The sequence below is a fragment of the Populus nigra genome, chromosome 5 (assembly GCF_951802175.1).
Source record: "Populus nigra chromosome 5, ddPopNigr1.1, whole genome shotgun sequence".
NCBI lineage: Eukaryota > Viridiplantae > Streptophyta > Magnoliopsida > Malpighiales > Salicaceae > Populus > Populus nigra.
Window position 1 is genome coordinate 7,306,872 of NC_084856.1, and position 15,791 is coordinate 7,322,662.

Consider the following 15,791-nt stretch of genomic DNA (forward strand, 5'->3'; position numbering starts at 1 on the left):
ATTCTAGTCACATGATTCAGGTTGTGGATTTTGTAGGTTAATCTGATTAATTTGAATTTTTTTTTATATTTGATTTTTTTTAATTTTATCTTTCAATATTTGAGTTGATTAAAAATTAAGCTTTACAATTTGTTTTGTTTTTTTTTCTATAGGATTATTTTCGTTTCATAATTAAAGTTAATGTTTTTTCGGGTTAACTTGAGTGTTTTGTTTTGTTGTTATTTTTAAATTTTTTTTTTAAATTTCATTCTTAAACATTAGATTAATTAAAAATTGAGCTTTATAGTTTGTTTTGATTTGTTTTCTATCAAGTTATCTTTGTATTTTAATTCAAGTTTGATAGGTTTACCTGAATTGATATAAGTTTATTTGTTTTTTGTTAATTATTATTTTTTTTTCAAATTTATTTTTCAATATTGAGTTGATTTAGAATTAAGTTTCAATATGTTTTTCAATTTGTTTTCTGTAATGTTATTATAATCTCATGACCCAAATCGTAGATTTTACATATTAATCTAAGTTGAATTGAGTCAATCTAATATATTGTCATCTATATATATGTATATATAGTCAAACTATGTTTTCTTTTAGTTGTTTATATTGTTTTTAGACTTATCAAGTTGATCAGGTGATATCATATCAATCCCTACATAATACTTTTGGTCAATGTTTACATGATTAAATATTTTTCCTTCTTGAAAGTATATTAACAATAAATAAATATTTTTTTTAAAAAAAAATTAATATTACAGTAACACAAGTAAATAATCTAGTTAACGAACTAATTATTTAAATTGTCCCACTTTGCCACTAGCATCCTATCACTATCATCATTGATGCTGTCGTCAATCTTCACTCCAAAATCATCTTATTTTGTTAACTAACATCACACCCACGTCTCCTATATTGTTTTCAATGCCACCAATTTTGCTTTTGCAACAATAACCAATTATTTTTCTATCACCACCTCTCCACCTATAATATAACCTCAACTTTATCCCCAGTCATTACTCTACTTCTACTAGCATAATTATTTATTAGCCATCATCATTCCACTGGTATTTCATTATCATTGTATTTACCATGTTATTACTTATGTTTCGTTAAACATATTATGTAAAATATTTTTTATTTTATTTTATGCAAAACAAATAGCTTCTCAGATGAAGTTTCCTTTCATTTTATTATATGTATTATATGTGATGTTCAAGGCATGATAATTTTTTTAAAAGAATTATAATATAGTTTTGAAAATTATTTGTTGGTCCTTAACCAAGTTAATTGTTACTCCTTTATATATATATATATATATATATATATATATATATATATATATATCCCATAAATTCCATTTTAAATACATTTTTGGTTTTTTTTATAGTTAGCAAGATCAGAAATGTGATTAGAGATGTAAGACAATTTAAGGGAAAAACAATTAAATTATTATGAAAAGCTCAATGAAGAGTATTTCAGAGAGAGAACAATTAAATTGTTACAGAACATTCAATAAAAGCTGCACAACCATATAGAAAAATTTAAATATTTAATATTAGGTTTTTCAAATTAAAGATTTCAACTAATTACTTGTCATAAGTTTATTCTAAGAATGGAATATTGGTAAATAGGAATGGGGAATTATCAAGAATTAACTCCACTACATATGACTATTACATTCCCTGTGATCTTGTGCTTATAGATTGTAAAACGCAACATCTCATTTAGATGTTTCCTTCTATTAGTGTCCTATAATGTATGCCATGTGTTGGCTTAAAAAACGAGTATAATTGCATTTTTTTCTATTAGGATACTTTCTCTTATATGTAACAAAATTTGTAGAAAAGAATAACAAGAAGAATAATGAGTAATTGTTGAGGTTGATTCGGGTGAATCACACATTCTCTTCATTTTCATAATTAAATTAGATTTCACACTTATGGAATTGGTTACTAGTCATTCCTTCCATCCAAACAATCCTGGAGATACTTCAAGTTAGGTCCATTGATATTAAGCTTGTTCCAAGTTGTACTAGAGCCATAAATATTTAGATTCAAGACATGACACTTGATACTCGATCCTAATATTTCAAAAAATGATATATTTCTTTGAATCTGCTAATAAAAAACATGCACAAAAGTATGAGCAAGTAATAAAGGTGTTGGAAGCATATGGTTGGAAAATGGAAAACACTAAATCTAGGTATAAAGCTAAATTTGGGGAACTAAAAGACCTCATTAATGAGATATCTTATCAATAAAGCTCTATTCCATAAAAGTTGTAACAGTCTATAAGTGAAACCAATGTTACAAAGGACAAACAAGTCTTTCACAATGATGAATTTACTTTAAGAACATGTTTAACTTGTGAAGAGAGACATTACCACAATAGGGTGCATAAGCCTAAACATGAATTTTCTAATTTTGATGGTGATGATGTATACAAATGGCTTTATAAATTTAACTAGTACTTTAATGTTAAAGAAATTGATGACTCTAGAAAGCTTATGTTGGCTTCATATTACCTTAATGGTATGACTATTTACTAGTACCAGAATTTTATGAGGAGCCTAGAAAATCAATCCTAGAAAATCAAGAGGTTACTTCAAATGAATATATGGATGTATTATGTTGTAGATTTAAGGGTCAAAGACCCACTGGAATAAATTATGGATCTTAAGCAAGTGGGGAATCTAGAGGCTTATATTCAGGATTTTGACATATGGTGTAATATAAAAGAGATTAGTGAGAAATAAACTATGGTGTTTTTTTTATAGAAGGTTTATATTAAGATTTTTGTTAAGATGTTTGAGCTTAAGGCATTGAAGCAAGTCTATAATCTAGCATGTTTATAAAAGAACACATTTTTTATAGACATCCTACAAGAAAAACATGAAATACACTTCTCAAACTATTACACAGTCCACTTAAATGAAATTTAATCCATATCAAACACACAACAATACCCTAACTTTCTTAACCACTAACTCTTAAAAATCACCCCAAACTAGCCTATTATCCATCTTAACCCAAAACTACACCAACAAATCAACCATTAAACCCACAAAATCCTTAAGAATATGGAGTAAGATGAAAAAAGAGCAAATAACTTATGCTTTTGGTGTGATGAGAAGTTTATACCTGTGAACAATTATAAAAACAAGAGGCTTTATTCATGATGTATTTTAGAAGAAGATGGTATTAATGAGGATGAACTTATTGTTGAAAGAATCATTCCTCATATCTCAATTAATGCTTTGGAGGGTATCATATGGTTTCATACTCTTAGAGTAACCAAAAAGGTGGATAAGCCTCCAGTTTTTATGATGGTGGATTCAAACAACACTTATAATTTCATTAACACTTAAATAGCTAGCAAAATATAAAATGATCTTATAACCATTGAGCCCTTGACAATAGAGGCAACAAATGGTGGAATAATAAATTGACAACTATATGAAAAAAAAAGGTGGAAAATGCAAGGAGTTAACTTTGTAGTTCATATGTTTATTGTCGATTTAAACAATTATGATACAATATGGGGAATGTAATGGTTGGTCATGCTAGAAAACATTGTATCTAACTATATGGAATTGTGGATTTCATTTATTTAATAGTGTTATGAAGTGTTGTTTAAGGGTAATAATCCAGCTAAGATATAAACCATTATGTTTGAACAACTTAATAGTTTCACACAACTAACAAAAGTCAGCCTATATAGCTTAAGGGTTATTGATGAGGCTAATAATGCAATATATTATATAGTTACTACTTTATCACCTAGCATGTAGAAAAATCCTGCCCTAGAAGTTGTTTAGGTCATATCAAGAAGAGTTCAAGGAACCAAATTACTTACCATTACCAAGGGTATATATATGACCATACTATTTCACATAAGGATAGAGCTCAACCTATTAACCTGAGACCTTATAGGTATTCTGGGTTGTAAAAAGATATTATAGAGAAAATAGGTTATGAAATGTTGGAATCAAGTATAATTCAATAGAATAGCACTTTCATAAAGAATTTATATTGATTATAGAGTCTTTAACAAACTCAATATTAAAAATAAGTTTCTTATACCATTGGTGAATGAATTGTTGGAAGAGTTAGTTGGTTCAATAGTGTTTTCCAAGGTAGATTTGAGATTTAGGCACCACTAAATTAGAATGGCTTTATAAGATGTGTTCAAGATTGTATTTAATACTCATAATGATCACTACAAGTTCCTAGTCATGTCCTTTGGGTTAATTAATGCACCTACCACTTCTTAGAGTTTGATGAATAATGTGTTCAAAAGGCATCTTATAAAGTTTATACTAGTGTTCTTTGATGATATCCTGATCTATAATAATTTTATAGTAGACAATTTAGAACATCTAAAAATAATATTTGAGCTACTAAAGTCTCATTAATTAGTTGTAAATAAGAGCACATATGTTTTCGGGAGTGATTAAGCAAAGTATTTGAGTCGTATAATTTTCAAAAAAAGGTATATATTCATCTATAAAAGATTCAAGCTATTATTGATTAGCTTGTTCTTTAAAATATTAAATGGTTGTGTTTTTTTTTTGTCTCACTAGGTACTACAAATAACTTCTAAAGGGTTGTGATTCCATATGTAAACCATCAACCCAATTTTTAAGAAAAGATGTTTTTGTTTGGTTTGATGAGGTTTCAGAGGCTTTTGGACATCTAAAAGTGGTTGTGACTCAACCACCTATTTTAGCTTTACCTAATCTTAACAAGTTGGTTGCAGTGGAGACTAATATTTAAATAAAAGGTATAAAAGCAATGCTAATGCAAGAGAGACATATCATAACCTACATTAACAAGTTTTTAGGACTAAAAAAACATGCTCTACCAATTTATAAGAGGGGGATGATGACCATACTATATGTAATTGTAAAATAGAGAAATTATTTATGGGATAGACATTTTAAAATTCACATAGACTATGCTAGTCTTAAATACTTCTTAGAATAGAAGGTATCTTTTTTCCTTCTCAACACTTATGGTTAGCTAAATTATTAGAGTTTGATTATAAGATTAAGTACAAGAAATGAAAAGGAAAATGTAGTAACTAATGCTTTTTTTAAGATTTCTAGTGCTGAAGTTTATGCAATGGTAATGTCTACAATCTCTAATAACATTATAAAGGAGAACAAAAAGTCATGGAGAAAAATATTGCTATACAGACCATCATTTTTTTTATTTATAGAAGGATTCTACTTCTTACCCCATTATAAGTAGGTGAATAACCATCTAAACAGGAAATGAGAGATAATGGTTAATGGTGATTCTACACTACAAGATAAGCTAATTTCAATGTATCATGACTCATTTATTAGTGGACATTTTAGTGCTACTGTGATTGTAAAAAAGATGAGAAGTCTTTTTTATTATAAAAAATAGCAAAAGCACATGAGATAGTTTGTTAGGGAGTGCCTTATCTACTAAAAAAAATTAAAACTAAGAATTTCCTCACTATTGGGTTATTGCAACCTCTACCCATACCTCATGGACCATTCACTGATATTAGATTGGGTTTTGTGGAAGGATTTGTCTAAATTCAATAGTAAAGATGTTGTTTTTATAATAGTGAATCGTTTAAGTAAATATGCATATTTTATGGCTCTTACTAACCCATATACTATTTCTATAGTAGCTAGAACTTCTATGGATAATGTCTACAAACTCCATGATTTACTTGCCATTATAGTAAATGATTGAGATACTATGTTTTTGAGCAAGTTTTGGAAGGATTTTTTGTTCATACCAAGGCGTGGAATTGCATTACTCTATTGCTTACCATCCCTAAATAAACGATCAGACAAAGACAAGTAAACAAATTCCTAGAGAACTATCTAAGATGCATGACTAGTGAGACCCCTACTCAATGGTCAAAGTGGTTACCCTTGTTTGAATGGTGATAAAATACAAATTACCACACCACAACCAAATCCATTCCTTACGAAGTTCTTTATAGTGAGACTCCTCCAATTCACATTCCATACTTCCTTAAGGATTCTACAATTAATGGAATTGACGATTTCCTAACTAAAAGGGAGGATATGGCCAAGTTAATCATGAGTAATTTGAAATTAGCTCAGAACACACTGTCACAATTAGTAAATAAGAAAAGAAGTGAAAGCGAACTTATTATTTAAGATTGAGTCTACCTTAAATTACAACCTTATAAGCAATAATCAACAAATAAAAAAATAATTTAAGAGGACATTTATTATTGGAGATTGGTCTACTTTAAATCACAACCTTATAGATAAAACTCAGTAACTCAGAGAAGCTCACAAAAGCTAGCAACTAAGTATTATAACCTTTACTAGATCATGAAGTGAATTGATGTAATGGCTTACAAGCCGTGTTTGCCTTCTTCTGTTGTAATTCACCATGCTTTCTATGTTTCCTAATTGAAAATGCATGTGGAAAATAAAATGGTATAAGCTGACTTACCAATTTTGCCCTGTGTTCTAGTTTCTCAACCACAAGCTGTGTTGGTCATAAAAACAGTGAAACTAAAGAATTAGGTTGCCACACAGATCCTAGTTCTTTGGAAAGGTCTATTACCATCGCATGCAACTCGAGAGTTTATTGATGATCTTTATTTGAGGTTTTCTAAAATCTCCTTTAAGGATAAATGCACTTTGAAAGAGGAGAAATTATCTTAAGTTTATTCTAAGAAAGGAACATTAGTGAATGAGAATGAAGAATTAAAGAATAATTAATTCAAATGAATATGTATGTTACATTCCATGTGATCTAATATTTATGGATTGTATAACACATCATTTTATTTAGTTGTTTCCTTTCATTAGTGTCCCGTAATATATGCCATGTGTTGGCTTAATAGATAAGTAGAATTGCATTTTCTTTAAAAGAATACTTTGGCTTACCTGTAACAAAATTTATAAAAAGAAAAATAATAAAAAGAATGATGAATAATTGTTAAGGTTGATTCAAGTGAATCATACATTCTCTCTATTTCCATAACTAACTTACATTTTACACGCTTATGAAATTTACTACTAGCCATTTCTTTCATTCACACATACCTAGAGACTCTTTATATTGGGTACTTAATTTATTCCATTATGTTTCTAAATATAAAAGGATTAAATGATAGTTTACTGTTTTATATATATATATATATATATATATATATATATATATATTTTGTTGGAATGATTTCATGTAATAATATGTTTTGTGGTGGGTTTTTTTGTTGATAATAATAAATTTAATTTCTTGAATTTTGGCTAAGAATCTTTATTGTGTATACTTCGGTTTACCAAAATTATTTCATGTTTGTTAACTCTTGTATTCAAAAGAGTGCATCCACTCAATGTTTTTTTTTGTTATTATTATAAAGTTTATAATGTTCTTGAAAAAAAGAGAAAATCCTTGATAAGGATCAAAAAGTTGAATAAAGTGATTGATAATATATATAAAAATGGTTTTAGTTATTTATTTTTAATATTTTATAAATTAAATGAACATTGAATTGGATTTTGATATAATTATTAATTAAATTATAAACTTAATTCAAATCTAAGGAGGAACAGAAGAAGAAACTAAAGAAAAATAGAGCAAGAAACTCTCGGTTTTATGAATAAATAAAAATCGAACATTAGTTGGGGAAAAAAAGAGGAAAAAAAGCTTGAGGGGCATATTTGTAATCCGAGAAAGAAAGAAAGAAAGAAAGAAAGAAAGAGGAACAACCATGGGCCCAGGAGCCGACACAAGATCTCTCAAACTTTTGAAATCTTGTGAAAGGGTTGAAGAGCCCACTCAAATTCTCATCACCAACCGATTATGGGTTCGATTGACACCCCCAAAAATCCAGAGAACGGCTCCACGACTCTGCCTCCCGCCACCGACGCTTCCGCTACCTACGACGGCGATCAAAACCCTACTAACGGAATGCCTCCACGTGTCACCGAAATGACGCTTCTGGTCGAATCCGAAGTGGTTAAGAAGAGGAAAACGAGTATGTTACCGCTCGAGGTAGGCACTCGCGTTATGTGCCGTTGGAGAGACTGCAAATACCATCCGGTTAAGGTCATCGAGCGCCGTAAGATGCAGTCTGGTGGGACCAACGACTACGAGTATTACGTGCATTATACAGAGTGTAAGTGTCGGTTTTAATTGCGGATTTTCAATGGTTAGGGTTAGGGTTTTTGTATTTGAATTTAGGAATTTAGGTGCTTGTTTAATTGATGCGGGAGTCATTTTTGGCCTTTGATTCTTCTGATTTATTCAAGTGAAACTTAGAACGCGAATTAACTTGGTCTATCAACTTGTAATGTCTAATTATATTTCTATAAGAGTATGATTTGGGGCAATTTCTGGTACGGAAGAGAATGGTAGCTGCATTTGAGGGAAAATGTCTTTTCCTAAAAAGGAACTGATTCTTTGGAGTTTTCTTCAGAATAACACCTGTTAAGAGTGGTGTGTGAAGAATCTGTGAATACCAGCTATCATCCATCCTTTTTTTTTCCCCTCTCAAGTGGAGGGAAAATGTCGTGATATTCAGATCTGAGATGTGTGATTTTGCTTGCAAAATATTATGTACGGTGGAAGATTCTAGCTTTTACACCTTGAGTTCTTGGGTGTGCGTGTTCAAGGTCCTATTGCTCACACCTTCAAGGGTAGAACTGTGTCACACGATTCCATAGGAAGACAGTAACTGCAAAACGTTGATGCACAGGAACCTATGCGCTCAGACTGGCATGTGCATTTGCATGCGATTTCCAGTAGTATTGGGATATAATTTCATTTTCTTGTCTCTGTTTAGCTAGTAAATAGATGTGAATTGGAATTCCATCAATGCAAATATTGTTACAGTGATAAATTATTTGGTGTGCCTACTTTCTCATTTTCTACATGTTTATTAACCATACACTGTAGTGATTTTGGAAGTTGTATTTATTCAAGTCAATCTTTTTTACTCTTTGACAGTCAATAGGAGGCTTGATGAGTGGGTGAAACTTGAACAACTAGATCTTGATTCAGTGGAGACTGTTGTTGATGAAAAGGTGGAGGACAAGGTAATCATTTTTGTTTCTTTACAGTTTCATGAGTCATTGATGTGCCCCTTGCCATTGACATTAAATGCTGTCCATCTCTGAGACCCATTTGCTCTAGAATCTTCATTGCAGTATCCTCTATCATTCTTTTCTATTGAAATGATTGGATAAAATGTTGCAATTGATATTCCAGGTAACAAGCTTGAAAATGACACGCCACCAGAAACGGAAGATTGACGAGACGCATGTGGAGGTATCTTAAATTGTTCTTAACTGTTTGTTGAAAGGTTGCTTTATAGAATTATGCTGGTAGTTACTTACCATATGAAGCATGTCTTCAATATATTTACAAGACACAAAAATGATATGCTTCACACTTGCAAGAAGCTTAAGCAATATATGATGCATAAATTTTACCTTTCAAAATATGGCCTTTTACATATTCTATGATTTCTAACATAAGCAAACGTCTGAATGTCACATACAATTACTGGTGTCCACAATAACTTTTTCCATGCAAAATTTCATGATTTAATTGATGGAGTAAGGCACAGAGCAAACTACTGACTGTTAATGTTGTCATAGTTCTTGTGAACCTCTGAAGTATGAAGGTCCATCAAAGCACTATTGAGATTTTGCATTTTATAATTTGAAGATATCATTCTCAAATTTTTAGGGCCATGAGGAGCTTGATGCTGCCAGCTTACGTGAGCATGAGGAATTCACAAAAGTAAAAAATATAGCCACCATTGAGCTTGGAAGATATGAGATTGAGACATGGTACTTCTCGCCTTTCCCACCAGAATACAACGATTGTCTGCAGGTGTACTTTTGTGAATTTTGCCTCAATTTCATGAAGCGTAAAGAGCAGCTCCAAAGGCATATGGTGAGCCGTGCCTAAAATTCTTGTGCTTGCCTTGATTTATGGTGCTGCAATTGTGGTATATCTGTTGCAAATAGAGTTTTAAATTTTGAGCACCGACTACTGAGTGCTCTTTGATCTGTCTGCTTGTAGATATTATTTTCCTGATTTTTTTTGTGCTATTCTTTTAACTAGCTTCTTGCCACTGATCTGTTTGAAATGATGACAAACAAAATTAGTTTTTATTAAGCCAAATTTCTATTAGTTCACAAAAAGCTTCACTATGTACTCTGCATGCAAATGGCCTAATTATGCTTAGGTCAAAATTTTGAAATAGTATACGAAACAGTATTTTTATTGAAATGTTTTGACTCAGTTATTGGAATTCTTGATCATTTTCTTTTTTAAATCAGCATCTTTATTTTTGACAGTCATAAGATGCTATGAGGCTGTTGGTTGTCTTTTTAATTTTTTTTATATGGTTCATGTAGAAGAAGTGTGATCTCAAGCACCCGCCTGGTGATGAAATTTATCGAAGTGGCACATTATCAATGTTTGAGGTATGTCATAATGTTTCTGATTATATGTTGACGGAGTTATTCTCTCATCTGATTTTTAAATATCTTGTTCTGAGTTTGCTGGTACCTGCTCAGATTTCATAGCACATTACTGGGCTGCTAGTATTTTTCTCAATTGTTTTCTTTCTTTTATATTTTCCTGCTTTGGTGGTTTTCAATTCTTTTTTATAATCTACACTTCTCACAACATAAATGATACTCACCGCAACCTAGTTGATTTTGATTTTTGCAAGTTGCAAAAAAGCCAATTGACCTTGAAGCATTATGTTGGTGATTCTGGTTATGAAAATGTAGTAATCCAGTTTTCTTTTTTCCCTCAATCTCTGCTATCCCACAGGTTTAAGTTTGTAGTTTTGCAGATCTGAATTCTGTAGTTGATTTGACTTTTCTTTTACTTTTTTTTTTTTATTCAGATAGATGGCAAAAAGAACAAGGTTTATGGGCAGAATCTTTGTTATTTGGCGAAGTTGTTTCTTGATCACAAGACCCTTTATTATGATGTTGACCTATTTCTATTTTATGTTTTATGCGAATGTGATGATCGAGGATGCCACATGGTTGGATATTTTTCCAAGGTAAATGCTGCTGCTTGTAATTTCTTATGCTATAGTGCATGTGGCACCAAAAAAATTACATCTCAGAGCTTCTATGTAAATTTTTTTAAGGAACACCAAAATTGACTTGAAAAGCATGTCGAGCATATTGGCGCACCTTCTGTTTTCCTTTAATGTTTCAGCTTCTTTTGCTTTAAGGACTGGATATTCATTTGATCATTCTTTTTTTCAAATCCTCTGTTTTCATCACATTTGATCAGTCAGCAAAGCAATTTTCTAAGATAGAATTCCTGGAAATCGTGGTTCTGTTATTTTCAGAAACTTCAAATAATTCTGTAGCTGATTGTATTTCATGGATCATGCAGGAAAAGCATTCTGAGGAATCCTATAATTTGGCATGTATCCTCACCCTTCCTCCTTATCAAAGGAAAGGCTATGGAAAGTTCTTAATTGCCTTCTGTAAGCTGTCTGCCTTTTTAATATCCTGTGTTACTGTACAAGTATAGAACTGCGATTATGTGTCCAATTTCATTTTTTTGTCCTTTTGTATTGGGTGTGGGGAGGAGTGAAGGGATTAGTGTTGTTGGGAGATAAGATGTGGCATGCTGTAAGCAATTCTTATCTAAATTATGGAAGACAAGAGAATAGCAAGTTGGAAAAGATGAATTTACCATTTGATAGAGAAATCAATATGGATTGCTTGAATCCTGTACATTATCTGCAGCTGGATTATTTTTTTTAAAACAAGAACCATTGATGCAGGTCTTTGGAAGGCACTATAATGTGAAAAACAACTTTATTAGGAGAGTAGTTATCACCTATGCTACTGAGTGTTTGGATTCTGACAACCCTTTAGTTGTTTAAGTGGATCATAGTAGCTGTAGTTGAATAATCGAGCAAACACCTTCTGGTGCTAACTCCAAATTCTAAGATCCTTTTTCACATTGATGGTTTTCATTTCATCATGCACAAAGATGGCTATTCTGTTTATTTTAAATATTTTTTTGTATATGGGATTGATTGATGTGTATTTATCATGGTACAGCATATGAACTTTCCAAGAAAGAAGGTAAAGTTGGCACACCTGAAAGACCCCTTTCTGACCTGGGGTTGTTGAGCTACAGAGGATATTGGACCCGAGTTCTTTTAGACATCTTGAAAAGGCACAAGGGCAATATTTCTATCAAGGTAAGCATTTTCTTGAGAGATCAAGACAGTTTTCTTTCTGCAGTTCTACTGATGCCATCATCTACTTATTTGAGTTGTGTTGAGAAATTCATGGCTATTACCATCCATTCTGTTTTCCCTAGCATTGTGGGCATGTTCTTGCCTTTCCTAATGGACTTTGATATTCAACAATTATATTATAAACTTGGACTTAGTTATCAGGCAGGAGCGATGGTTGTGGGTGTTTGTGTGTGCACAAGTAGGTGGTGCACTGTATGGATTGGTTGCCAGTACCACACCTTGAACAAAAAAGAAATATTAGAATGTCAGTTGTCGGTGGCTTCCAGGGGGGGGGGGGTGTTTGCTATTGCCTTCATTGCGACCAAATGCTGGCCAAAAGCGGCCACATCCAGTCACACTTGACAGCATGTTGGACAACCTCTGATCAGCTGTCAGAGTGTTCAGCTATTGGTACATTCAGTTGAATTTAAGGGAAATTTTCAGTCTGTCTACCAGCATTTGGTCCATGGACAGTCCTGGTAACCAAGAGATATCTGACCAAGTTTGAAAATCTGAGGTCAATGCCTTCACTCTTTGGCAAAGGCACCATAAAATGTGCTGTATAGCAAGTTTAGTCTTACTTGATAGGTTTGACTTCTATTTAAGTTTTACTGGAAGAGGAAAGGAAATGTTCCTTCAGTGTCATTCTGATGCTGAGTCTTGGTAAATCATCTCCAATAGTTTCTTCTTTGTTTTACATATGAACCCATCGGTAAATCATCTCCAATAGTTTCTTCTTTGTTTTACATATGTTCCCATCAATTTGGATCGCGTGGCTGGTGCCATGTTAATTCTTTATTGAGTGACATCTATACTCTCTCAGGAGCTTAGTGACATGACAGCAATAAAGGCAGAGGATATTTTGACTACCCTTCAGAGCCTAGAATTGATTCAGTACAGGAAAGGGCAGCATGTGATATGTGCGGATCCGAAGGTACTGGATCGTCATCTAAAAGCTGCTGGTCGGGGTGGTCTTGAGGTTGATGTTAGCAAATTGATCTGGACTCCTTACAAAGAACAAGGCTGATGGTTGATACTCGGATTAATTGATTGCCATGTGCTTCGACTTGTACCTTTAGCTGTATAAATGTAAATGCCACGAAATTAAACTAGGAGAATGTAATGATCTCCGAGCCATTGGCTTTCTGGTGAATTAATCCGTTTCTTACACCACCCAATTTGGTATCTGGTATACATGTAATGAAAATAATCTGTATATTTTATGCTTAAATTAGGTGTTTGATACCCGAGCTTCTGAGAAATTTGTTTTTTTCATTCTCAAGAAGTGGCCTGAATTTAAGGTAGGTTTAGATATCCCGAAGCGTTAATCCTCACAAGTTTTGTTCTGAAAATCTCCTGGATGAGAGAACTTGGCCTGCACTTTGGTTTTTTTTTTTAAAAAAAAAAAAAAAGTGCTGAACTCTGCAGTTTCCTTTGACCAGGAACAAAAAGGCTCCGGCCAAATTTCGTATAACAGTTTCAGAAACAGTGATCCCATTTACCCATTCGGAAAATTACTGACAAGACAGAGGAAACCCCGCCTTTATCACCTTTATTAGTATGCTGGTGATATTAATCCATTCTTTAGATATGAGATGCCAGGGGGTCTCGGAGGTGTGGGTGCGAGAAGGCCAAACCTTGGATATGGTCGACGAGCAATCGTATGCACTCGTCGTGATCTAGACTTGCCCGCTTGCACTGATATTTAAAAATTTACTTGGTTATTTGTTTCATGAGTCGCGTAGCGTTTACAATATTTGAATGTTGACCTCCCTGTTTATTCTACAGGCATGTGCTCTGTGCTCTCTCCGTCGGCATTAATATATACGTTTCCATTTTTCTCTCCCCACCATCGTCACCTCATGATTTAAGAAACTTTCTACCCTTATCTTTATGTGAATTTAGGTTTGTGACTTGACGAAATAAACTTTAATAGAAGCTCAAGTCCCTGTATTGAATATGACCCACAATTGACACCCAAACTACTGGCATGAAATCCAACTGACATGATCTAAATATCGATATTTTCACAAGAAAAGGGGAGTGCAGTAAAAGTCTGTAGATCTAATCATTGATAGATGATTCATATACATCCTTAACAGCACCACCTTACTGTGTTTGCTCTTACAACGCAGGATTAAGAAATTAATAACTGCAAAACTGGACTTACAAATACATCATTAATAACCATATACATCTCCCCTGCTGCTTGGAGCTGCTCATTAAAGAGTGGTTGGTGCAAGATTATTCCTATTAAGTTGCAAATTCTTCAATGCTAGCCCACCGGATCTCCTCTTCCAAAGACTACTCGCTTCTCCACCATCTGCTGGTTGTTGGACCTTCTTGATTACAGGCAAAGGAGGATCCATATTCTCTATGCTAACTGCAACAGAATTCTCTTTACTATCATCAATCTTGGGTCCACTCGCACCATTCACCATCACTTGTCTTCTTCTATGAGCAGTGCTACTGGCTATTGATGTGGTGGTGCCAGTAAGATTCTTGCCAGAGAAGATCCTCTTGAGCTTGGAGTACTTGACATTATTGTTATTCTTGGTAGTAACTGTGAGCTTGTTAGAAGTAGGGAAGCCATCTATCTTGCTGTTTATCTTGACCTGCCCCATGCAACCGATCTCTGGAGATAAAGGGCCAGTACTAGAGATGGACATGGACCGGTATTCCCATTTTGGAAGAGTCACATCTTTGATGGTTGCTCCTGAGCATAACATAGGCAAGAATGTGCTCTTGTGTTGGAGGTGAAGGTTTTGGTTGTGAAAATGGTGGTTGTATCCGTTACCCATAATCTTTCTTGTTGCTTCTCTTGATCCTTCTTTCAAGCCTTTACAGAGACAAAAAGAGGCCAACAGGACTAGAAAGTTTTGGAGACTGTGAAAAGGGAAGGGTTGTTAAAAAGACATCATCGAGCTCCTCATGTTTTTAGTTTTTTATTTTCATAAGCGGGGAGAGATAGGAGCTGAGTTTTCCAGAGTTAAGAGGCTAATGTTTAATGTCAATATGTGGCTACTTATCTTGATTCTGCCACCACTATCTAATTTGAATTATTAAAGTGTATTGTACTTTGCCCTGTTTCTTCTGTTTTATCAAGTCTTTTAACTCCTGATTAAGAACTTGAACACAGAAGTCAGAACTCAAATCTCTTGAACGTTGTTGAAAATTCCACCCCACACACTCACACAAACAGACAGGGGCCATTATTTTGTTACATTGCAGTATTCGAACTTGAAAGATAGCTAAATAAGGGGTGATGATTTCTTAAGGGTCCCTTGTGCCAAGTTAACCTGCTACTGCTGGTAAAAAATCATATGCTGACCCCCTCTATGTCCCCTTGTGTTCTAGATTAACGTGTAGCTAACAAATTAAGAAAGAGTGTTATCTTGCTTAAAAAAAAAATAGAAAACCTATTTTGTGTTGTAAATATAAAGAAAATACTTTTATGACTTTTTTTATTAAGAAAATGAGAAATGTAAAATATACAACGACAAACATGCTAACGTAGGAGACTAATTATA

At 33.1% G+C, this 15,791-nt stretch overlaps 2 protein-coding genes across 3 annotated transcripts; one reads left to right on the top strand and one right to left on the bottom strand.

The window, feature by feature from the left end:
• The first annotated feature begins 7,734 nt into the window (after positions 1-7,734).
• Positions 7,735-13,523, top strand: LOC133695350 (histone acetyltransferase of the MYST family 1-like). Of its 2 annotated transcripts, none has more exons than XM_062117294.1 (9): positions 7,735-8,142; positions 8,973-9,061; positions 9,234-9,293; positions 9,717-9,926; positions 10,397-10,462; positions 10,894-11,055; positions 11,400-11,493; positions 12,080-12,222; positions 13,085-13,523. In XM_062117294.1, exons 1-9 carry the CDS (start codon positions 7,827-7,829, stop codon positions 13,286-13,288), a joined length of 1,344 nt encoding a protein of 447 aa, XP_061973278.1. In that variant the 5' UTR covers positions 7,735-7,826; the 3' UTR covers positions 13,289-13,523. The 2 variants fall into 2 exon arrangements, with proteins under 2 accessions (XP_061973278.1, XP_061973277.1); XM_062117293.1 differs by having other exon boundaries at positions 7,737-8,142; positions 10,394-10,462.
• A 960-nt stretch (positions 13,524-14,483) lies between these two features.
• Positions 14,484-15,062, bottom strand: LOC133694334 (uncharacterized). Its single transcript, XM_062115829.1, has one exon. The coding sequence runs from the start codon at positions 15,060-15,062 to the stop codon at positions 14,484-14,486; it is 579 nt and encodes a 192-aa protein (XP_061971813.1).
• Positions 15,063-15,791: the final 729 nt, after the last annotated feature.